Source organism: Silurus meridionalis, chromosome 1 (genome assembly GCF_014805685.1).
Source record: "Silurus meridionalis isolate SWU-2019-XX chromosome 1, ASM1480568v1, whole genome shotgun sequence".
Lineage (NCBI taxonomy): Eukaryota > Metazoa > Chordata > Actinopteri > Siluriformes > Siluridae > Silurus > Silurus meridionalis.
This window is the reverse complement of record NC_060884.1, coordinates 20,551,395-20,574,906: the sequence shown is the minus strand read 5'-3', so window position 1 is coordinate 20,574,906 and position 23,512 is coordinate 20,551,395. Positions and strand designations below refer to the sequence as shown.

The following is a 23,512-nucleotide window of genomic DNA, read 5'->3' as shown; positions in this document are numbered from 1 at the left end:
GGTTTGCCACAAAGTTAAAATTAGGTGGGACCGCTTTTACAAAAATGGCTATAACTCATGAAAGGCATGAGATATCTTCAAACTCATAGACGTGCATGAGCTCACTCTGAGGTTAAATAAAAAAAAAAAAAAGTAGCTTGGCCACTTGGTGGCGCTATAAGATGGAAAAAAATAAAAGCGGCAATAACTATGAATCCATTAGTCCCACCAAATTGGCCTGCAGTGTCTATGTCCAATTTGCCACAAGGGTCTAGGAGGACATTAGCGTATCTCAAAAACATGGCCACCATCGGCAAATAAAGATCAAGATTATGAAGAATAAAAAATCCAATTGTTGAAAAAGTATTTTTAATTTTAGGTCTAAGATTTATGGTGGTATTTTATTTACTGTTTCTGTCTTTAAAGTTTGTCTTTGAATTTTCCTCCCACAAATAAACCTTTACAGAATCATACATTCTTTTATGATTTCCACTGCAAGGATAGAAATAGTCAAAAATGTGCAATATTATAAATATTTTCAGACTTTGCAACAAAGCAAAAGATTTTGAACAATTAATTATTGATGCAGTAATAAAAAAAGTTGTCATACTCTTCATAACATTTCTTTCTAATGTAAAAATGTTATAATGTAATAATGTTATCTCTAATCGGTGTATACTAGTAGTAAAGAGAGAACATATTTTTGCTGGAATCACTTCATTTATACCTGTGATCTGTTGAAATTGTTTTGGGGTTTTTTTCTCTTAAAGCATGCTAAAAAAACAAAACAACACAAAATGAACACAATTAGTTTTTGAAGCATCTGCTATAGATCCAATATACTATTATATTATATTATAATATCATTACTAATATTAACCTATATTACACATTCAGTTTGCTGGACAATACAATATATTGCAAAAAGTGATGGCATCAATTGCATAAAAAAATTAAACAATATTCCCTTACATTGTTACATCATAGGTTTTTCATGCATAAACAGTTTTCTAAAAGCATATACATGTATTAAAGTTTATTCATGCACTTATTCACATAATGATTTTGTATTATGTTTTTAGATTTGTATTTCTTTTCTGACATGTATCAGACTCTTTGGGAATATATTCGCATTTTTCCTAGGCCATAATAAGCACTATGTGTAACCTCTGATTCTCTTTGCTCCTCTTAAGAGGATTTTTATTCCAACAAGTAAACATTTAAAAGTGGGAACTACAGTGTGTATAGTGTGTATCAATAACTGGTCGAGCAATCATGCACACTTAAGGGATGTTGATCCCTGATTATGAACTCTCTACGAAAAGACCATTGCATGTAAGGGAAGAGCTACATGATACTAATTGTATGGTATGGTGTGTTGTATGGACAATGTCACTGTTTCTCCTCGTTGGAATATATATATTTTTTTACAATTTATTATTCATAACAATGATCATTAGAATCAATTATTTGATTTGAAACGATGTTTGCGCACATGCACTGTGAGAGAAACTAAAACAGGGATGTGTGTATGGGGTGTGATGAGTGGAGCGGTAGATGATGCCGCGGGGATGGTGAGATGTTGGCAGCGCGTCATCATGTGCCGGTGAGCGCGCGCTCCGCCTCAGCTGGTCCTCCAGCGTGTCTACCTTCTTGCCGCTCCATCAGGCCTCGTTGGCTGGCTGAACTCTCACCCCGGCGCTCGGCAAATGTCAAAGAGAGGCCCGTGCCGCAGCAAGGGGGGCGTCGAGGAGGAGGGGGCAAAAACAACTGCCTTTTCCCAACCTGTCATTTGCAAACCTTTTTTTTTTAACCATTTTTTGGGGGGCTTTAAAACCAATCAGTAAACAAAACCCCTGGCTAATGTAAGTGAAGAAAGAAGCGGAGGACAGCCGGCAGACCGCCTCCTTGTGTGCAACGCCGCGGACTCCGCACCGCAGCTCCTCCGCGCTCGTTTCCGCTGGAGAACATGTGAGTACAGAGAGAGGGAGAGAGAGAGAGGGAGAGAGAGAAAGAGAGAGAGAAGCGGCGCATCCGAGCTTATAGGCAGCAGCTCCGGCGTGTGTCTGCAGCAGCGTCCACGTTCACCACGGTGCTGATGCTGATGCTGATGCTGATACTCGCGGGACTCTGTTTATCATAGCGTGTGCGTGGAGCGCGCAGTATTTCCGCCGTCACTAGCATCCAGCTGTAGTAGGCTTTTCTACGGTAGGACTGTGTTACTAAACAGCGCTCGCTATACCCCCCTTCCGCTATGGACCACTCGAGTTCATCCATGGCTGCTCCATCAATTGTGTATTTCTGTCTTTTGCGTGATTGACGTCGCTGTTTAAACAATAGAATATGCCATTTTGGAGACAGCTTGTGACTGTTCTGCATGTCTTTTCCCCCCGGGATTCCTTCTGATGGTGCGTGTTTGTTCTCATGCAGCCTTTTTTTTCTTTCTCGGCGCTCATTAGTAGCTCGTTTAGCGCGTAACCTTGAGCTCCCTGATTGTTTTTTTTTAATGTCTTTTCCCCCTTTTGTTTTTGCTCGTATTTAAAGCGCGGTATGAAACCTGCTGCAGGTGTCACTCACGGACTCCTCTGACATCTTCCCCGGGGAGCAGGAACAAGAACAGGAGCAGCATGCATGTAGCATGCACAAACATTCTTTTTAGCTTTAAATGAATAGTTTCTACCCATATGGCGTTTGAGCTATTGATATTTTACAAGATGTAGGCTTTGCATGCACCGCCACGAGATCATCTAGACTGGACTGTTGAAGTGAGGATGCAACGGGATGCATTTTTTTTAATCACAAACAACTATATGCACTGTGATTCAATGCCTGCCACATGAATGAACGCGGAAGGCGTGAGATTGCAGTCGCAGATTTGGTGCACGTTTAAAGAAATGGCCACTGATTACCACAAACCGTTTTGTTTTTGCATGATCAGGGTCTCTAGTAGTAGTAGTAGTAGTAGGCCTGTTTTATGAGCTTACTTCATGACTCGGATATACAGTATAGGCTAAGAGTAGTGGGGTCAGAGGATGCTGGGATCAGGAAGTTAGACTAGATCTCACTCAGAGCTTGTGTATCTATTATTCTACACTATAGCAACCGAGTTATTGTGAAACAGGTTGTATATTATTAATGCAGTGTCTTGTGAGCTGATCTGCTCCATATTTCGTGTTAAAGTTCAGCCCTACTCCTGACACACAGGTTAGAAGTTTCAAAGTAAGTTACAGTGCTATTACTTTTTACATTTATGACTTTATATATTCGGCGTACACCCTTATCCAGAGCGTCTTACTTTTATCTCATTCATACAACTGAGCAGCAATAGGGTTAAGGGCCTTGCTCAGGGGCTTAGGAGAGGCAGCTTGGTGTGGCTGGGATTTAAATTTATGACTACTACTACTAAGACAATTATTATACCTTTATATAATAAGTATACACACTGACAAAGGGTACTAAATGCCACCCTTTTTGTCAGTTGGGTCGTACCATCAAGGGTACACTTTAACACTTTAACTCTAAAGGCACGTTTTCAGGTAAAAGTTACATACTGAAGTTAAAAAAGATGAACCGCCATAGCAATAAGAAAAGAAAATGTTCCTGTCATCTCCAAATCAAACCCTGTTAAAATCTTACAGTTTAAAAATTGAGATATCAAACCTTCACTATCCATATGTTCATTTCCTTATTATACCAGTTTAAACACCTTGCAAACTCGTTTGTCAGAATGATTTGCATTACTTGTTTATTTTTGTAAATATGAGTCCAGATTGTGGCATTGGAACTTGTCAGCATGTTTGTCATGTTTGTTTAGTAAGCGAAAACTGCTGTTTGCTTCTTTCTTAAATATTATTCAATGCTGTATTAACGGCATGGATGTTTTTGTTTTTTTCATCGGATCGACATGTTCTTGTCCGTGAAAAAGGCTTCAGTAAAACCGAAACCATTCCATTATTTTTTTAATGAGTTAATTAGTTTATTTTGTGAACATGTAATCTGTAATAACAGATTAGTATATGTTATGCCAAATGTATTTTGTTTATAACTTCTGTGGTGATATAAAGGTCGGAAAGTTTATGCCTCAATATCTTTCTATCACAAAGTTGTTAGTGCAACACATGATTTCCTTAAATAAGTAAATGGTGTTAATTCACTTTTTTTAATGACATGAAATTAGAAATAAAATAACATTTTTGCACAAGTATCGCATTTGAGGTCCTGACAGGTGATATTTGAATTGTAAGAGTTTAGCAGTAAAATGTATTTATTTTTCGCTATCCTGAGGCAGAGCCTATGAACTTTTGCGAGACAGAAATGTCATGTAAAGTAATTATACCTCACATCCCGTGGGAGCCAGGCAATGCAGCGCAGATTGACTTCCATTTTTGTATCTTAATCACAGCACACTTTCTTGGAAAAAAAGAAAAAAATCCTCAGTGGAATCTCTTTTTTCGGTTTGTCAGGAGATATGAAAAGTTTGCAGACTGGAGCCCGCTGCCTGTACCACCCCAGCCCTGTTCCACCATGACCCCCAGCAGAGAATTCTGGGATTGACGGTAGCATCACTCCCACTGATGGCCTGCACCAGGTACAGTTTATTTTTCTCTAATACACTTTGGTCAGCTGTTCTAACTAATGAAATAAAATGTATTTATCTTTTTTTTTATTTTTTAGGTTTCAGCTAACCTGCTGAAGCTATGGGGAGCTGTTGGAGCTGTCTATACAGAGACGCCATTCAAGACAACCACCCCACCAAATTCAAGGTACATACAATACTTACTAGCACACATTGTTTTGTTATAGATCCAAATAAAATGTTTAGTGAAAAAAGGTGCTAGAGATATGGAGTCTGGAGGCGTGGCCTTTTAGAGCACAGAGGGCAAAGTTTTTCCTTTTGTCAAATTTCAGTTTCTTGCTTTTTGGTGGTTAAGTTTTGGCTCATTCTACTGCATTTTCTGACATTCCTTTGTTATTATCTTTGTTGTATAGCAGTATTTGTAATATAATGGCTGAATCTGATCTGTAAGCTTTACTAAGTCAGTACTGCTACTTCTGCAAAAATGTCTGAAAAAAGGACATTTGAGGGACAACAAGAGCAGGTTTAGTAGAGTGGGTGAGTGAATACATGTTTATTTACTGGTAGGGATAGGTCGATAAGATTTGTTCTTTTCTTTTTTTGCTATGTTAAAGAAGCTGTAAAAGGCTATAGTAGATAAAATACAATTTAAATACACCAATATCACATAGAAAATAAGTTTGCTACCCACACTAACAACCAGAAAAAATTTAAGAATTAAATCATAGCCTTCACACAGAGCAGGAGGAAAATGATTGCCTTTTTTGATCTGTTTTTCTATCGCAGGTGACAAATGTGGATGATGAAGGGAACGAACTGGGATCGGGGACTATGGAGCTCACCCAAACCGAGCTCATTTTGCACACACGAAAGCGTGATGCCATCCGGTGGCCGTACCTCTGCCTGCGGCGTTACGGCTACGATTCCAACCTGTTCTCGTTCGAGAGCGGGAGGCGTTGTCAGACAGGACAAGGTGAGTTCACTAATCCACAGAGGACTAAACACTTGCCTTCTCTCATTTACCATCTATTAAATATTGAGCTGATAATTAATTAAAGAGAGTCAGCTTTGTGTATGACTGTGGAATGATTGAGCATATAAATGTCCCTTGAATTAATAGACTCAATCTCAATACTATTTTATTCTGTTATTGAACTCTTTGAAAGTTTCCAACATTTCTGAATATATTCAGGTCACTTTCATTGTTTTTTATGAATTGATTGTAGAATTATTGTAATCCATTTGAAGTTGATTTTGATCCCCAGCACATAGTAGATTCTATATTTCTATATGGTGGAGAGTAGCTTTTGCTATTTTACTGCCCCCTAGTAACAGGATGAGTGACTTACAATAGGAAATGAACTGATCCATTTAGTGTTCTCAGGTGTAGAAGTTTGCTCTTGTAGAAGTTTGGTGAAAAAACAAATTTCCTTCTCTTTAGCATTCTTCTTTCATACTCTGTGAGAGGGTGAGTGTTTAAGAGAAGATGAAGATGCTTTTCTCTATTCTCATGCAGGGATCTTTGCATTTAAGTGCTCTCGGGCAGAAGAGATCTTTAACCTGCTGCAGGAGCTGATGCAGTGCAACAGCATTAATGTGGTGGAGGAGCCCATGATTATGACCCGGCCTGGCCACACACCGGAGATGGAGATGCCTCGAACCCCTCAAACACCAAACAGTGAGACCCACACAAACACACACAGGGAGCAATCAAAATTGGATTTACATACACATTACACATGACAAAAATAAGATTAATAAATATTTAGAATTAAGGCAGATATATTGTAATGGGAATGTTCATGGATTTGGTACACTGTGTTAGCATCTGTCAAAATTAGTTTGTTGCTGTTCAGGAATTCTGCTGAAGTTGATTACTACCAATTTGATAGCTAATATTTAGAAATCTCATGGCAACACCACTGTACACTGTCCATTCTAAACTCATTAAACATCTGTGCTTAGCTCCTGGCTTCCCAGTGCAGACATTTCCTAATGGATACCCGGGGTACCCTATAAGTGCAGACTCATCACAACCTTCCCTTACTGATGACCACAGACACAGTCTCATGGGCATGGATGATCAGGTAAAGCGACACATACCCTACTTAGTGCAGACACACATATATACACACTAGGGCTGTAAAAAATAACGCATTAATAATGCATTAACACATTCATTTTAACTGCACTAATTTTATTAACCTTTGATTAATGCAGCGTGCATTTCTGTTTGACCATTTTTATAAAAAATATGAATAAATAAATGGTGCCCTGTTGCACGCATCCAGCAATTAAAACCATCCGTGTGGAAACAGCAAAAGTTCTGTTTGGTGTCCTGATGATTTACATAATTTAAAACACCGTTATTACTTTCACAAGAATATTTTGTCTTTGTGCTCTATGTTGAGTATGGATTCATTAATAATAAACATACATTTTCATGAAGCATCCATATTTGTTCCGGCGCATGTTGATTAAAAAACTTGACGAGTATACATTTAAGGTACATTTAGAACACATAAAAAATATGCGATTAATTTACAGTTAATCATGAGTTGACTTATGACAACTATGCGATTAATCCCGATTAAATATTTTAATCGATTGACAGCCCTAATACACACACCCTAAATGCCATATACAGAACTAATATCTTTGAATTATAATAAAGAAGAATCGTAATCAATAATTACATTTTTGAATGTTTTGTTGAACTCTTGCTTCATTTTGAATAAAGCAGAAGGGTGCCACTCCACTTTGCAGTAAAAGAATATCCCACAGAACATTTCAAGATTCATTGCTGAAAATTATTTGTAAATCTGGAGGTTCAGTACATCTCCACAAATGTAGAATGAAAGGAACATTTTAGTTAAGTAGGAGCAGGAACCTATTGGCCACAGGATGGCATGAGTAAGAGCTTGGAGAAGCAGGAAAAGTACCCTCTGATTAGCGATAAAGAAGAAAAGTGGTGCGACATCTAGAATTTTTTAAAGATAATATGGGTGTAATATATTTGTCAGTGCTCACTTAGTAAACTGTAACTTGTCCAGCCTAAGATTGAATGGAAGATGTTTTGTGCCTTTAAAGGCTGTATTTTTGAATTAATGTTTTAAAAAACGTGATATTTTGCACAGTCTTGTACTACTTTTTTCTCCCTGTAGACACATACGTACGTGAACACAGTAAGTATGGAGAGTGAGCTTTCCAACCGCCACTGTGTCCGATCTCTGCCCGAGGTACGGCCCCTCGCCTTCACCGAGGCATCCACCAAACCCAGCCAGCCCAGCATGCACTGCTGCGGCATGGAAGACTCCCACAAGGACCCGCAACTCTTCATCCAGCCAGGGGCCCAGGAGGTAAAGTTCATGCTGGGGCCGACACCGGCACAACGTCACATGATGGAACGAGAGCGAGAGCGAGACCGACATTCTTCTCATCCTCTTCGAGCACCTGATGGCAGCTCCGAAACAGAGGGAGAGGAAGCCCCGCCCCTTCACATGTGCAACACACATTCCTACCACCATTATCACCATCATCTGCACCGGCACCCCAACATGGAGCCTTGCCCTGGAAGCCAGCTAACATATGAGAACATTAATGGTCTTCGCGGGCCACGCCGCCAGAGGCTGAGCCCCAGCAGTGCCTCTCAGTCACAGTCTGTGGGCTCAAGCAGCAGCAGCAGCACAGCTGGAGAAACACACCCACATACACACCCACACGCTCTGCCTCTCTCACACACACATGCCTCCTCATTGCCTCCGCAGGGCTACAGCGGGGGTCATCGTCGCTCTGCGCTGCTCAACTACGAGAACCTTCCGTCACTGCCGCCAGTATGGGAGTACCGTGCTCTTCAGCGTGATGAAGAAGAGGAGCAGGATGAAGATGAGGATGATGATGAGTATGAGGAGGAAGAGGAGGAGGACTTTGATGATTATGAATACTCAGAAGGGCCAGGAACCCCTAATGGATATCATCAGGAAAGTGGTGGGGGTGGTGGGATTCATCGCGATGCTCTGCAGAACTACGTCAATACAGAACAGGTGGGGAAACACAGATTACCTGCAAAATCTAAATGTACTACAGCAGCATTGCTATGCCATGTTAAATTGTAGATTTGCTGCTGCAGAAATTCCCTGGGGAATTTTGCTGTAAAGATCAGCAGCACATCGCTTTATGGAAGATATGGTTTATTTGTACAACTATACCAGCTGTCAGAGAGACAGATAACACTGTGACAGGCTCCCCATCTCTGATGAGTGATCTAATAGCAAGGGGTTATATGGGGTACAGAACAAAACATTTATGTGAGAAGTAGACAGACTGTAAGATTCAATGTTAGACACTGATTTGTCTCAGACGGCAGGGAAATGCCTTCACCAAAAGCTATCGACAGCTGTGAGGTAACACTGGTCAGACAGCATCCTGTTTCAGAACAACTCTAGAAAAAAAAATCTGGATCCAAAACCAGCTATTTATATTCTGTTCAGTACTTGAAGTCCTGTTGATCCAGGTTATCTGTATTGCATACAATAAAACAATTGTAGTAATCATTTTAGCCAAAAGACATAATCTCTATTGCAGTTATAGTAATATTACCAACATGCAGAAAAGACAAGAAGATTATGTTTTTGAAGGATTAATTAAATATGGCCAAATATTATTATAATATTATAAGTTAATATTATTGGTATAAAAAGAGTATCACATAATTACATTTCAAAACCAAATGTAATTAAAATTGAATCGTAGTAAATTATAAATCAATCTTATTAATGTGTACATTTTTATTAGTGTTTCTGATGTTTTGAAACCACTTTGTGTCTTTAGCTTCAGGGGAAAATAAATATACAAAATGCACCAGTGTGTTGGATCCTCCTGATGTTCCTCACTATATCTTGAATTTCCCAACAGATTCCACCCCCTCCCCATCTGCATCACGCGTGCCCTCCTCATCCTCAGCCCTCTGAGAGGGGTGGCCGAGTTTTCAGTTTTGATTTCCGCCGGCATCGGGCAGGGCGGGGCACAGTTGGCAGTGCAGCTTGCGAGCAGCATGGCCGCCACCTGCCCCCTCCACCCTCTCGCCAGCTCAACTACATCCAGGTGGACTTGGAGGCTGGAGCATCGAGTTGCCCAGGGCACAGTGGGGGCGGAGCTCAAGTGCCACAGAGACCGCCTCCAATGAAGCGTGGCATGGCTGCTGCCCCGATAATGCCTCCCTCCCGTCGTGGTGAGTGTTATGCTGTGATTGACCTGCAGAAAACCGCAGCCATGTCCAATCTGCAGAAAGCCCTGCCTCGTGACGATGGCACGTCCCGAAAGACCCGCCACAACAGCACCGACCTGCCTCTGTGAGAAATAAATGAGTGATAAAGAGTAAGGGGAAAAAGGTTATGGGTAAGAGTAGAAAACAAAGGAGCTCTGTGGTGTTACGGTTCTCTCACCATTTAGTTGGAGTTTCCATCCTCACACTCATAATTTAAACACATTTGCACTTATGCCAGCTACTTCTTGTGGATACAATAAGGTAAAACTGAATATACCAGCTGTATGTTATATGAATTCATGCAATTTTTAAAAGGTGGTCCATAACTGATTTTGGTGCCCGGTGACCATCAATTTGTAGTCAAGCCCCTCCTTTTAAACTGAGCCTCAGAATTATACCTTTACAGGTTTACAAGAAAAGGTGTTTTGAGTAACCTTAAAAGAAATATCGCATTCCAGATCAGACAGCTTGTTTGTTCACAGCAGGTTTTTACTCATCCATTTGGTCTATCATTAACTTTTATAGTATTTTACATCTTAGAGTAGAAACATTTCTTTTCTTTATTATTAAACATTCAGTGCATTCAATTTAATATAGAAATACAGTTTGGAATGTTCTTTGTGTCTAAAATTACAGATTAAGAGAGAGTAAAAGACACTACAGGTAAAGATTACAGCCTAACTGTTATTCCCACACCCCCGAAATAATCACGTATCTATTCCCATTCAAGTGTTAACAAAGTGCAAATCCAAGAGTATGTATTTATGTAAATCTATGTTTTGGAAAAACTGTGCAAAGCATCATAGCCATGCATATGCAGAAGGAAGGACTTTCATTATTTTTTTATAATAAAAAAAAAGTCATTCCATGAGCCTTGATTAGGCAAACCTTATTTATATTAATTTATTTAATTTTATTATGCATATTTATGCATTTTTGGATTTGGTTAATTTTGTTATTTGACTCTTATACATAAGAGTAAATAACGTATATATGTCAAAGAGATTAATTGTCTCCTAAATATAGCGTAGGCGATGAAGAAGATAGAATCCAACTTTGTTACATGTCATGTCATGGTTCCATTTGTTTTTTTTAACTGCAGTTTCATGTGGAATAGTTTTATTTTAGTGACATATTGTGCCAAACAGATGAATATTATACTGAATCTTGTGCCAATAGTGTATATGGAGTTTTAGGGCTATCAACAACTATAAACAGCTGGGAAATAAAATACAGCTGTACTCATTTCACAAAGAATATAAGCTATCCAGGGCTAAAATGTTGATGATTTAGACATTGCCTCCAATTAATACATGCCAATTCAGGATTTTCAGTTGTATTTTTTTATGAATTTATCGAATCTGGATGTTCTGTTGTTGGTGGCAGAATTCCAGTCAGGGTTCATGTTTGTCTGTTCCACCTATAGTAACAGGTAGCTTATTGTACATGTTGCCTTGCAGTTACACTATACTGTGAAAAAGACTAATATGAATGATGGCTCAAATTCTGCAATTACCTGGCATTCATATTGACAAGGATTAAAGCTCAAAGAGTTGTCTTAGGAAAGTTTTCTGCACAAAGTTTAAGACTAATCCAAAAGTAAAAGGCTTTTCAATCAAGATTCTGACTTTAGTATAAGATTGAGGTTATGTGTGATGAGGGGAAAAAAGGGCCATAACATATTTGCTTGTATTATTCAAGTCACTGGTCTGTACTTCCTGAGTTTGGAAAGTTCTTTCCATCAATTTGTCAAGATTTCATGTTGTTACAAGAATTGTGTATAACTGTAGTATATCTACACATTTCATAAATGTGCAAATGTACCTCAGTTATACAATTTTATTACCAGCTTTGAAAAAAAAAAAAGTAAGTGTTCATAACTGAACCATAAACTTTATTTATAGCATTTAAACATTATGATTAAAGGCATAGCCCAAACCTACACATGCCACTTAGCTGTGAAAGTGCTTAGTATGTATATGAAACTAGGTGGAAACACTAATATACTGTAGGTTTTTTTGTTGTTAAGCTGGGTGGGGATGTAGACTCAGTGCTTCACACTGGAATTGGCAGCCATGCTAAACTGAGAGCAAAGCCACACAGAGCTTCATTTCCAAACTCTTCACAACTATTTACTTGATGAATTTGTTAAAACACTATTCTCCTGTACCAGTGTGTTAACCCTCATTAGCCCTTTGCTATGGATTTGTCCTAAATTTCAGATACTCGTAATAAATGAAAGTATTCTGATTTCTAATTAAGAACGAATTTCGTGACAGACGTTCCCACAGCTTAGTTAATCCAGCTAGAAGCGATTGCTCTTCATAGAGCCTTGCATTTCACTTCAGTAACGCTGTTAGTGGGGTTAAGCCAAACAAAATCAACATGTAATATACACTCACACAGGTACATTACAGTGCTTGTAATGTGCTCTAAGAATGCGATGATAAACTATTTGGACACTTTTGAACACTTTTAAGAGAGTCAATCTAGTTTTAACATCTATATTTTTGGTATTGTGTGAAAAAAAAAAACATTTTGCAATAACAGTTACTGGGGTCATATCAGTGTTTGTCTAAGTTGTGAAATATGATGATCTGTGTGTGTGATACAATGAGATTTCATCACCTTTCAAAGAGGTCTTAATCAGCACTGGCTTTGCTGTCTTTCTCAGGCCTTGACACACATGTGCTGTTGGGAGTAATCCAGGCAATGCTGGAAATGGGGTATTGTATTTGTAAATGTGACATACGTGTGATCATAGATAACCTAATTGTGCTATAAAAAATGATATGAGTTGTTATTAAATTTTGGGAAAAGCTAAGGTATACTAGGAAACTTGGAATCTTGTGTTTCTGTTGGTTGTGTGAGACCTCTTTGGATTGTGAATGTTTTTATTTTTCAGGAGTTTTCCATTTTTAATCTAATTTTTTATTCCATCAGGGTCAATGAAGTAGCTCTTCGCTGTGAATTTCATATATTATGGGTTACACTTTAGACCCAGGCTAGTTGCACTGAAAATAGAAATAGGACAACAATAATCCTGAATTATTGAGATATTGAATCCCAAAAAAAAACAAAAAAAAAAAAACAAAAAAAAAAACCACATTGTTTTCACATTTTACAAAGAAAGTCTGAACAGTCATTAAGCATTTACAGGTGTCTTAATTACAATCTTTGTTTCGACTTTCCTTGTTTAATTGTTTTTGTCAAAAACAACTATGTACCTCTCCGTTAATGCAATGTCATAAATGAGATTTGCATATAATTCTATTTTCATCCAAGCCTGAGGTAAATTTTCAGCTGAAGGTAAATTTAGAAGGAAACCTAACTGAAAACTGAGCGACTTATTGGCAGTCTGGTTTCATATTTTGTCTTAATAAGGCTTAGGCAGAGCTCACTGACTGTGATGTCCTGCACATTAATGTGAACGAGTGCCAAATGTGTCTGAGTAAGAGCGATCGAGAGCGGCTCATGCATGGACTCTTTAGTGGAGCTTGCTGGGCTCAAAGCTCTGTGAACAGTCTTACTCTCTGTATGAATGTAATACACAGAGACGGACTCGTAAAACGCCCAGATCAGGCGATTTACACTCGATGTTTCTATCTTCACTGATAAAAAAAACAACAAAAAAAAAGTGTTACTGTTTTGTCTTGAAAAATTCAATTTTTTTCCAGTTGGTTTCTTTGTATACAGTATTTACATTATCTTGTAAGTATGTATTTCTGTGTGCGTACATAACATATATATGGGTATGCGGTGGCAGTCAGCTTTTCCTGTGTTTGTTTACACAATACAACTACTTTTTTGCCACAGCTGTCTGAACTGTAGGAAGAGCCGTCCGTGCACTGGAATTCATTTTGTTAGATGGACAATGCGTTGTCATCTCTGTCCACAGAGATGAGATCTTCAGTAGTCTGATGTAGTTGCAGTCCTAACCCCTTCCTTCCTCCTTACAATGCAGAGCAGGCATGCCCCATACTGAATGTTATTTTCAGTCGTATAAACCTTTGACGAGAAAGGCTTGTACAATAAAATGAATGTGATTCAATGTAATGTCAATATTAAAACTGGAACTGTAAAGAAATGCTTTTACTGATGAGTCATTTTAAGAGTCAGGTAAAAAAAAATTGATCACAGCAGTGTAGTCTAGATCCATAACTTATTATGTTGGGATTGGAAGCCAAAATTATTAGCTCTCACCAGAGCTGATGCTTTTTTTTTCTCGCACTTTTCCACTGCGGCAAAGAATTGAGTTTCAATCCTGAAATTCTTCTCAATATTAAACCTTAGAAATTTTATATAACTTAGCAGCAGGCATAACTTAGCAGGCATCTTTTCGCAGAATATATTTTAAATATGAGAAATCGATGTAGATTTATAAAAATTTTCTATAATTATATATTGCTTTGTGACAAGGCGGCAGTGCAACAACATATATTTTCTTCGTAGAGTTAACAAATGTTCACATTTTCAGACAACAGCATTCACTTGAGTATGCTCATAAGTTGGTATCTGCATTTTTTATATAATATGTATCTATCAAGCCTCTGCAGGCTGTATGTAAGCTTAAGTACTGATGTGAAATATCTCAGAGTTGTTGGATCACTTTTGGAAGTGCACTGTTTATTTAAAAGAGAACTGGTATGGGCATCTGCATAATAAGTTTGAAATATGCAGATGTGTCTTACTTACTCTTGTTTTTTTGTTGTTGTTGCCTTTAAACCTGTGTGGAGAAGACTTTAATTTAGCATTTGATTCTCAGAAAGAGTATTTATAATTGTGCCTCACAGTTCACCATCCACATTGTATGGACAAAAGTATTGGGACATCTGTGTTTGTGGTTCTTTCCCAAACTTACCACAAAGTTGGAGACACAACATTGTATAGGATGTCTTTGGATGTGGTAGGATTAAATTTTACCCATAACTTAAACTATAAGACCCAAACCTGTTCCAGCATGACAGTGCTTCTGTGCACAAAGCGAGCTCTGTGAAGATATAGTTTACATAGATATGGCTGGAGTGGAAGAGCTTAAGTGGCTTGTTAAAAAGCTTTGACCTTAACTGTAATGAAGACTTTTGGGATATATTGCAACACTGACTGCACCCCTGGCCTCCTCACTCTACATCAGTACCTGACTTTACTAACACCCTTCTGGCTGAATGAGCACAAATCTCCACAAACACAATCCAAAATCTAGTGAAACGTCCTCTCAGAACAGTGGTGATTATTATAACAGCCAATGTGGAATGGGATGTTCAAAAAGCACATACAAGTCTTATGGTTAATTGTCCACAAACATTTCCATGTCCATTAAGTGTGTATTAGCTACATTTAAAAGCTTCCAAAAGAGCAATGAAAGAACACCTGATTCATTTATGGAAATAACTACAAAAATAGTTTAACCCTGTGCTTGGTGAACTCTCTGTGTGACATTTTCACATGTTCTTCTTATGTCTGAACGAGTTTCTCCAAATTCCCCCTACTTCCTAAACCATGCCAAAAGATAAATTGGTGTGAGGTAGTGTGTGAATTTGTGTATGCTGCCTGGGATAGGATCCATTTTCACCCCAGTTCATCATCAGTAACTGGCCAGGATAAAAAAAGGTTAGTAATATTAATGAAGCTATTATCATAGTTGAGTGTAAAAACTAATTTCTAAAGCTGATGTCTTCTATGAAATTTGGTGCTAGTTAAACCTGTCCCTGCATAGTGGGCAACATCAGTTTTTCCCTGCCCATTGACATTTTACTGTCAGGTTCAGTATTTAAAAACATGCTTAATCCTACAGTTACACTTTTTGTGCATCGATAAAACAAAAACAATTGGAAAATACACACTTGTGCCAATAACTATAATTTTCCTTTGTAATAATGAGTAGGTTTTCATAAATGTGTATCACCATTTTTACTCATTTGCTTGAAAAAGCATGCCAACATAGCCTCAGTGTCCTCAGAAAGAGAACAAGGCACTGTAGAGCTATTTTATGAGTTGCTCAGTAGCTCCTGGTTTCATAACCTCAAATGACTGAATAAGACTGTAGAAAGGACATTACTCATAATCTTACATTGCAGTGCTCATGTTAGTTCTCACTCTCCAGTGTTCTGTATTGTTTAAAGATTTATGATCACACTCTTGATATGGCACAAATGAGGATGGTTCCCCTTTTTGAGTCTGGTTCCTCTCAAGGTTTCTTCCTCATAACATCTAAGATAGTTTTTCCTTGCCACACTCGCCATGGCTGCTCATCGGGGGTAAATATACATCGCTCACATTAACTCTTAAATTCTGTAAAGCTGCTTTAAGACAATGTCCGTTGTAAAAAGCGCTATAGAACTAAACTTGGCTTGAGATTTTAGCACAATTTTGTCTGCTAAAACAAATGCAACATAACAGTTTTATAATGTAAATTCTCTTATCTTTAGTATACTGTTAAGGATCATGGTTAAGGCTGATCCTAATGCAGATAAATTAGTGTGAGGGATCTGGATTGGAAGCCATATGTATTTACATATATAAACATTATTGTGACATGACAGACACTTTTTTCCAAAACAATTCACAAGAGATCCGTTACATAGTCCAAGCAAAATGTAGAAATTTTGTGTTACAGCAACATGGCAGAAAGAAGGACCCTAATCTAATCAGCATTTGGTTATAAGTGCTTATTATAAGTCGATTTGATTTTTTTTTTTACTTTACAGAAATACCCTCAAGTAGTTAGAAAGAGAGGACTGCCTTTCAAGTTACAGGTGCTAGACTGGTACCTGGAAGAGTCCATTCAGTGGCTGGTTATGTTAGAGCTATATGCTATTAATGTAAATCACACATTGAAAACACTAAAATGTTGGTTTATTGTTTTTTTTGTTTTTGTTTTTTTAAAAAGCAATACTGTACAAAAAGTGTATTTTTGACAAATGTCAGTTAGGTAGATTCACATGGAGAATTTTTATCTCCTCTATTGGCCGATCTTGACTGTTAGTCTCCACCATGCCAATTCGACTAAGAACGCCCATGCCTTGGCAAACTCTCCCAAATATTGTGTGCTTGCCATCAAGCCACTGTGTGGGGGCCAGTGTTAAAAAGAACTGACTTCCATTTGTGTCTGGGCCAGCATTAGCCATAGCAAGGATTCCAGCGCCTAAAAAATAAATCATAAAACAAACACTGATTAACAATGTTTTACAGTCAGTAAGAGAAACTGGTGCATGGCACAGATTTCATAATAATGAAACTGCAATAAAAACTTATGCACAAATCTGTATAATTACTTTAATCAGACTGATTTTCTTGAATTCTTGAGCAAAGTTATGCAACAATGACGTACTTGCATACACAAATTCTTTCTATAAGGCTATTTGCAATTTCCAGTAACATTTATTAACATGTAGACTTTGCATTTTCTAATAGGACAAGTTATTTAATGTAACGAGCTGCATAATCTCTGGCCATACCCACCTGTGAATTTCAGCTCTGGGTGAAGTTCATCCTCAAACTGTTTTCCATAGATACTTGCACCACCACGACCTAAAAACACGAAAAAAAGATGTTTATATCCACCATCATCCTTTAAGCATAGTTTTAGGTTAGAGAATTTTAATCTATGCATGATGTACTTGATAGCTCTCTGTGTAGTGCTGATTTATTGCCTATTTACACTTGCACATATATTTTAACAATTCAAACCCCTTAAAAGTTTATGTTTATATACACAGGATAATTGCTTGTATAAATTTTCTAATTCTGGAGTGAGTTAGATAAAGTGGTAGAAGGTGTACCTAGGAATGAATGATTGGTGATTGGGGCAAACTTTAATGGGCATGTAGGTGAAGGAAAGAGAGGTGATGAGGAGGTGATGGGTAGGTCTGGCCTTAAGGAGAGGAATGTGGATTAGTAAGGAGGAAGTGAGAGCAGAGATTAAGAGGATGGAGAGTGGAAAGTCGGTTGGACCAGATGATGTACCAGTAGAAGCATGGAGATGTTTAGCAGAGATGCAGGAGTTTTTAAACAGGTTGTTTAACAAGATTTTGGAAGGTGAGAGGATGCCTGAGGAATGGAGAAGGGGTGTGCTGGTATCGGTTTTTAAGAATAAGGGAGCTGTGCAGACCTGCAGTAACTACAGGGGAATTACGTTGATCAGTCACACCATGAGGTTATGGGAAAGAGTAGTGGAAGCCAGGCTGAGGGAAAAGTTGACCATCTGTGAGCAACAGTATGGTTTCATGCAGAGAAAGAGCACCACAGACGCATTATTTGCTTCAAGAATGTTGATGGAGAAGTATAGAGAAGGTCCGAAGGAGTTGCATTGTGTGTGATTTAGAGAAAGCGTACGACAGGGTGCTGAGAAAGGAATTGTGATATTGTATGAGGAACTTTTGAGCTGCAGTGGCTTTGTACAATTGACCAGGACTCACCAGTTCCTGTCGGATCGCCACCTTGCACCATGAAATCTTTAATGATGCGATGAAACTTGGTGGTGGTGTAATACCCTCGTCTGCTCAGCTCGGCGAAGTTCTTGCAGGTTTTCGGTGCGTGGTTCCAGTACAACTCCAACACGATGTTCCCCATACTGAAGACCACACGAGACCAGTGACAAAGTTGCATTTCACATTCAATAAAAAGTCATCCTTAACCCTACAGAAAACCCCATTACCCCTCGCCCAGCACATAACCACACATGTACTGGCACAACATTACATAAACGAAACCTACATTACTCCAAAAATGATCGGCTGAAGATCTCTACTGCAGGCAGGCTAACATTCATTGATTCACTTAGATATAAATTGTGCGTCTACTTACGAGGTCTGCAGTGACACTGTAGGAGGCTGCCACGAGTCTGGAGGGATTCCTGCCATTTCTGAGTCTTAACAGCAACAGAACTCTGTATTCCCGAAAATATACCGAAATAAACTCAAGAAATAGTACATCAAAACGTGCTACGGAAGTGTTCTTTTTCTTTGCATATAAAATCACGAAGAGAAGACAAATATGTCTGTACTGCCATCTAGTGGACCGGAAGAGTGTCAGGAAGCGCAGTGTTTTTCACGGCCATTATCTCATACTGGAATTTAGCCTGAGGCAAAACGAGAAATAATAACAAAATGTGTTTCATCGACAAAAAAACCCTACATATACTATTACACGTGGGTTTTTTACAACTTCAGCCCAACTAACATGACCAAACTGAGGCCCCCTTACATATAAAACTCTTTAATAGACATCTGATTTGAATATTTAATCAGTTTCTTGACAGATGCCATGTGTTAGAGGATAGAGAGTTGCTTTAGTTTGTTCAGGCCAAAAATTTTATTTATAAGGGGTGGAGTGGAAACATATCTACAAAAACTCTTTTAGGACAAGTGGCTTTCAAACTGACAACCATAAAAAAAATGTAATTTGATTAATGTATTAAACATTTCTAAATGTATTCAATCACTTGAATCAAAACATAGCTGCAAACACTTAACAGTTGCACTTTCTTTACATGTAAATGTGTTAATAGCAGTATTGCCTCATACACCTTATACACTAAGCATACAAATTGGTGAAATGGTAGTCATCAACATTAGAGTTATCATTAGTTTAAGCCAGCAGTACTGGCAATACTTGCTATTGGCTAGTATATAATTAGCATTGGCAGGCGGTCAGGGCCAGCAAAGCCTTCTCTACCTAAACACTATTAGAAGCACTGACCTACATTTACAAATCTAGATTAATTTATTCCCAACAGTTAATTCTCTTCATTTCGTAGCGTTTCTTTCGGCTGCACTGCTTCCAGTACGTGTATGAGGATGTAAGATTTTTTTGTCCAATCAGATTTCAGCCTCTATGTGCTGCCATGTCAATCTAATCTTCCCAGGGCCTTTAAAGTCAGTTCTGCTGTTCCTTTTTACCATAGTCTCCTTAAGTAATAGCTGTGTTTCTTTAACCAATCATATTCCATATTCGCCTCACAGGGCAGCTAGCTGGCCCAGAATAGCGTCAGCATTCAGTTACAGCCAAGTTCTGGCAAAATATGTCTGTAGTTCTGCACACATTAATACATCTAAATTAGACTTTTTAATGCCTACGGAGGAAGAGAAATTGACTTGGTCTCGAACATACTTAAAAATCCATTTTCAAGAAAAGCTGGATATCGTGAGAAGAGGACGGCCCCTGAAGCTAGCTAGCGTCGTCAGCCCGGGAAAGGTTTTGTTCACCACTTCCAGACCAGTGAATACGAGCGGTACTACTGGCCCGCCTCTGAGGAGCAGTGTAAATTATGAGTCTGCATTTCTGGTGTGTAGGTTGTATTTTATTAAAATTATTTATGTTTTTGTCATGTTATTAGACAAATATTGATTCTGAAATGCTCCAGATAATGTAGGTGCACAGTTGCGGTGGTAGTGTAGGTTTGGAGTTGTATTAACTGGATTTCTTGCTTTAGTAAAAATTGTTTTCACCCTCCATATGCGAAATGCCTCTCTCTGTAATGCCACGCATTGTTATATTGCATTTTTGTATAGTATTGATGGTTTTTGTAATTGCGAAGTGATAGTTAAGAGGTGTATTAAGTTGGCTAAGTCCCCACTGAAGGCCCAGGTACCAAATGCACGGCTGCCACTGATAATTAGTAATACTTGTTATCTTCCACATATCTATACATCATCTGTATATGCACTGTATATAAGTTTTGTACAGTTTTATAAGTACATATCATATATTGTAACTTTATACAGCTCATATATATATTGTGCCTTACATACATATTGCTTTAACCTAATATTTTTTTTTCTCTTATAGATCATATGTGTGGAGATATACAGTATCTTACAAAAGTGAGTACACCCTCACATTTTAGCAACCATTTTATTATAGGTTCTTAAGGGACATTACTATATGAATGAAAATTTTATATATTTCAGGGTAGTCAATGTGCAGCTTGGATAGCAGTACAGATTTACTGTTTAATGTCATATACAGTGAGGAAAATAAGTATTTCAACACCCTCCTACTTTGCAAGTTCTCCCACTTAGAAATCATGGAGGGGTCTGAAATTGTCATCGTAGGTGCATGTCCACTGTGAGAGACATAATCTAAAAAAAAAAAAAATCCAGAAATCACAATATATGATTTTTAAACTATTTATTTGTATGATACAGCTGCAAATAAGTATTTAAACACCTGTCTATCAGCTAGAATTCTGACCCTCAAAGACCTGTTAGTCTGCCTTTAAAATGTGCACCTCCACTACATTTATTATCCTAAATTAGATGCACCTGTTTAAGGTCGTTAGCTGCATAAAGACACCTGTCCACCCCATACAATCAGTAAGAATCCAACTACTAACATGGCCAAGACCAAAGAGCTGTCCAAAGACACTAGAGACAAAATTGTACACCTCCACAAGGCTGGAAAGGGCTACGGGGAAATTGCCAAGCAGCTTGGTGAAAAAAGTCCACTGTTGGAGCAATCATTAGAAAATGGAAGAAGCTAAACATGACTGTCAATCTCCCTCGGACTGGGGCTCCATGCAAGATCTCACCTTGTGGGGTCTCAATGATCCTAAGGAAGGTGAGAAATCAGCCCAGAACTACACGGAAGGAGCTGGTCAATGACTTGAAACAAGCTGGGACCACCGTTTTCAAGGTTACTGTTGGTAATACACTAAGACGTCATGGTTTGAAATCATGCATGGCACGGAAGGTTCCCCTGCTTAAACCAGCACATGTCCAGGCACGTCTTAAGTTTGCCAATGACCATTTGGATGATCCAGAGGAGTCATGGGAGAAAGTCATGTGGTCAGATGAGACCAAAATAGAACTTTTGGGTCATAATTCCACTAAACGTGTTTGAAGGAAGAAGAATGATGAGTACCATCCAAGAACACCATCCCTACTGTGAAGCATGGGGTGGTAGCATCATGCTTTGAGGGTGTTTTTCTGCACATGGGACAGGGCAACTGCACTGTATTAAGGAGAGGATGACCGGTTTCGAGATTTTGGGGAACAACCTCCTTCCCTCAGTTAGAGCATTGAAGATGGGTCGAGGCTGGGTCTTCCAACATGACAATGACCGAAGCACACAGCCAGGATAACCAAGGGTGGCTCTGTAAGAAGCATATCAAGGTTCTGGCGTGGCCTAGCCAGTCTCAGACCTAAACCCAATAGAGAATCTTTGGAGGAGCTCAAACTCCGTGTTTCTCAGCGACAGGCCAGAAACCTGACTGATCTAGAGAAGATCTGTGTGGAGGAGTGGGCCAAAATCCCTCCTGCAGTGTGTGCAAACCTGGTGAAAAACTACAGGAAACATTTGACCTCTGTAATTGCAAACAAAGGCTACTGTACCAAATATTAACATTGACTTTCTCAGGTGTTCAAATACTTATTTGCAGCTGTATCATACAAATAAATAGTTAAAAAATCATACATTGTGATTTCTGGTTTTTATTTTTTAGATTATGTCTCTCACAGTGGATGACAATTTTGATGACAATTTCAGACCCCTCCATGATTTCTAAGTGGGAGAACTTGCAAAATAGCAGGGTGTTCAAATACTTATTTTCCTCACTGTGTGTATATATATATATATATATATATATATATATATATATATATATATATATATTTATATACACACACGCACTCACACACACACACACACACACACACACACACACACAGCGTGCTTAGCGTACTTGCTCACTGTTTATCAGTTTGTTTATTTGTTGCACATAAATCTACATATCTACATATTATTTGCACTTCTGGTAAATGCTAAATTCCATTTTGCTGCTGTGTACCTGACAATAAAGAGGTATTAATTTATACATTGTTTGCCTACTGGCTAGCCTGTTGCCATATCTTGCCATTTCAACTGAAGTTGCACTTCAGCAATTTTCAAAAGTCCAAAATGCAGTAAAATAATTGCTTTTGTACTATAAACGTGTGCTTAAAGTAGCTTTACCCAGCAACCCTCTAAGCACAAGACTGAGGTCCAGATCGTATATATATCTTACCCTTTACCGTAATTATTCACTATAGATTCAGTATAAGCTAGTGATGCTTAGTTTTGTGCTAGGTAGTGTATAATAACTACAGAACTTAGCTGACTTCATTTATACTTTATTTTTAGTAACAAACTAATTTACACTTAATTAGACCCTAGACTAGACTCATTTACTAGGGTCACTAGGTAACTAAAACAAGTCAAAATCATAATCAAAAGCATCGATTTGTCTAAAAGGAAGGGAAGGTGACATACTAAAGAAATTGACTTTGAATAAATCAAATATGACATCTAAATGGATGCAGGTCAGTACATACACCCATGCTGGTTTGTCTAAATGTTTATTTGAAGTTGCACTTTTCTATTAGCCATACCAACAATGAAACTAATGGCTGTAGCGTGTTTTCTTGCCAAGCAGGAACAGAATATGCTGATAGATACAGTATGACAGCCAAGCATCATTTTTCTTATATACCAGTCTGACTTTGTCATGGGAAAAAAGTGACCTTGTTTTTGGATCTCAGACGATTTGTATATTAATAGTGGTTTTATTAGGGTGTTATTGTTTTGTTTTTACAGGTAAGAGAAAGTGGCCTTTTCTTACTCAGTATTTTCAGTTTAAAATGATTTATTTGGCAGATCATTTAATCCAAAGTGATTTACAACTAGGACCAAGTTTATCAAAGAGCAGTGCATTC

At 38.3% G+C, this 23,512-nt stretch overlaps 2 protein-coding genes across 7 annotated transcripts; one reads left to right on the top strand and one right to left on the bottom strand.

Moving 5' to 3' along the window:
- frs3 (fibroblast growth factor receptor substrate 3) lies at nt 1-14,322 on the top strand. Of its 6 annotated transcripts, none has more exons than XM_046837076.1 (8): nt 1-1,950; nt 4,446-4,567; nt 4,654-4,742; nt 5,342-5,528; nt 6,072-6,233; nt 6,521-6,642; nt 7,720-8,598; nt 9,470-14,322. In XM_046837076.1, exons 3-8 carry the CDS (start codon nt 4,677-4,679, stop codon nt 9,908-9,910), a joined length of 1,857 nt encoding a protein of 618 aa, XP_046693032.1. In that variant the 5' UTR covers nt 1-1,950; nt 4,446-4,567; nt 4,654-4,676; the 3' UTR covers nt 9,911-14,322. The 6 variants fall into 6 exon arrangements, with proteins under 6 accessions (XP_046693032.1, XP_046714425.1, XP_046701363.1 ...); XM_046858469.1 differs by having other exon boundaries at nt 4,443-4,567; XM_046845407.1 differs by lacking the exon at nt 1-1,950 and adding an exon at nt 1,959-2,187.
- A 2,337-nt stretch (nt 14,323-16,659) lies between these two features.
- Nucleotides 16,660-18,805, bottom strand: ppil1 (peptidylprolyl isomerase (cyclophilin)-like 1). Its single transcript, XM_046853344.1, has 4 exons — nt 18,627-18,805; nt 18,239-18,393; nt 17,283-17,351; nt 16,660-16,965 (listed from the first exon to the last, which is right to left on the bottom strand). Exons 1-4 carry the CDS (start codon nt 18,680-18,682, stop codon nt 16,745-16,747), a joined length of 501 nt encoding a protein of 166 aa, XP_046709300.1. The 5' UTR covers nt 18,683-18,805; the 3' UTR covers nt 16,660-16,744.
- Between the last annotated feature and the right edge of the window lie 4,707 nt (nt 18,806-23,512).

Bases quoted from the DNA above. Each gene is read 5' to 3' on its own strand.
- frs3 (XM_046837076.1), top strand. From the start codon at position 4,677: ATGGGGAGCTGTTGGAGCTGTCTATACAGAGACGCCATTCAAGACAAC. The intron at 4,743-5,341 runs GTACATACAATA...TTTCTATCGCAG, and splicing joins ACCACCCCACCAAATTCAAG to GTGACAAATGTGGATGATGA. The intron at 8,599-9,469 runs GTGGGGAAACAC...ATTTCCCAACAG, and splicing joins ACTACGTCAATACAGAACAG to ATTCCACCCCCTCCCCATCT.
- ppil1 (XM_046853344.1), bottom strand. From the start codon at position 18,682: ATGGCAGGAATCCCTCCAGACTCGTGGCAGCCTCCTACAGTGTCACTG. The intron at 17,352-18,238 runs GTGAGTCCTGGT...TCGTGTTTTTAG, and splicing joins TGGCGATCCGACAGGAACTG to GTCGTGGTGGTGCAAGTATC. The intron at 16,966-17,282 runs GTGGGTATGGCC...TTTATTTTTTAG, and splicing joins CCCAGAGCTGAAATTCACAG to GCGCTGGAATCCTTGCTATG.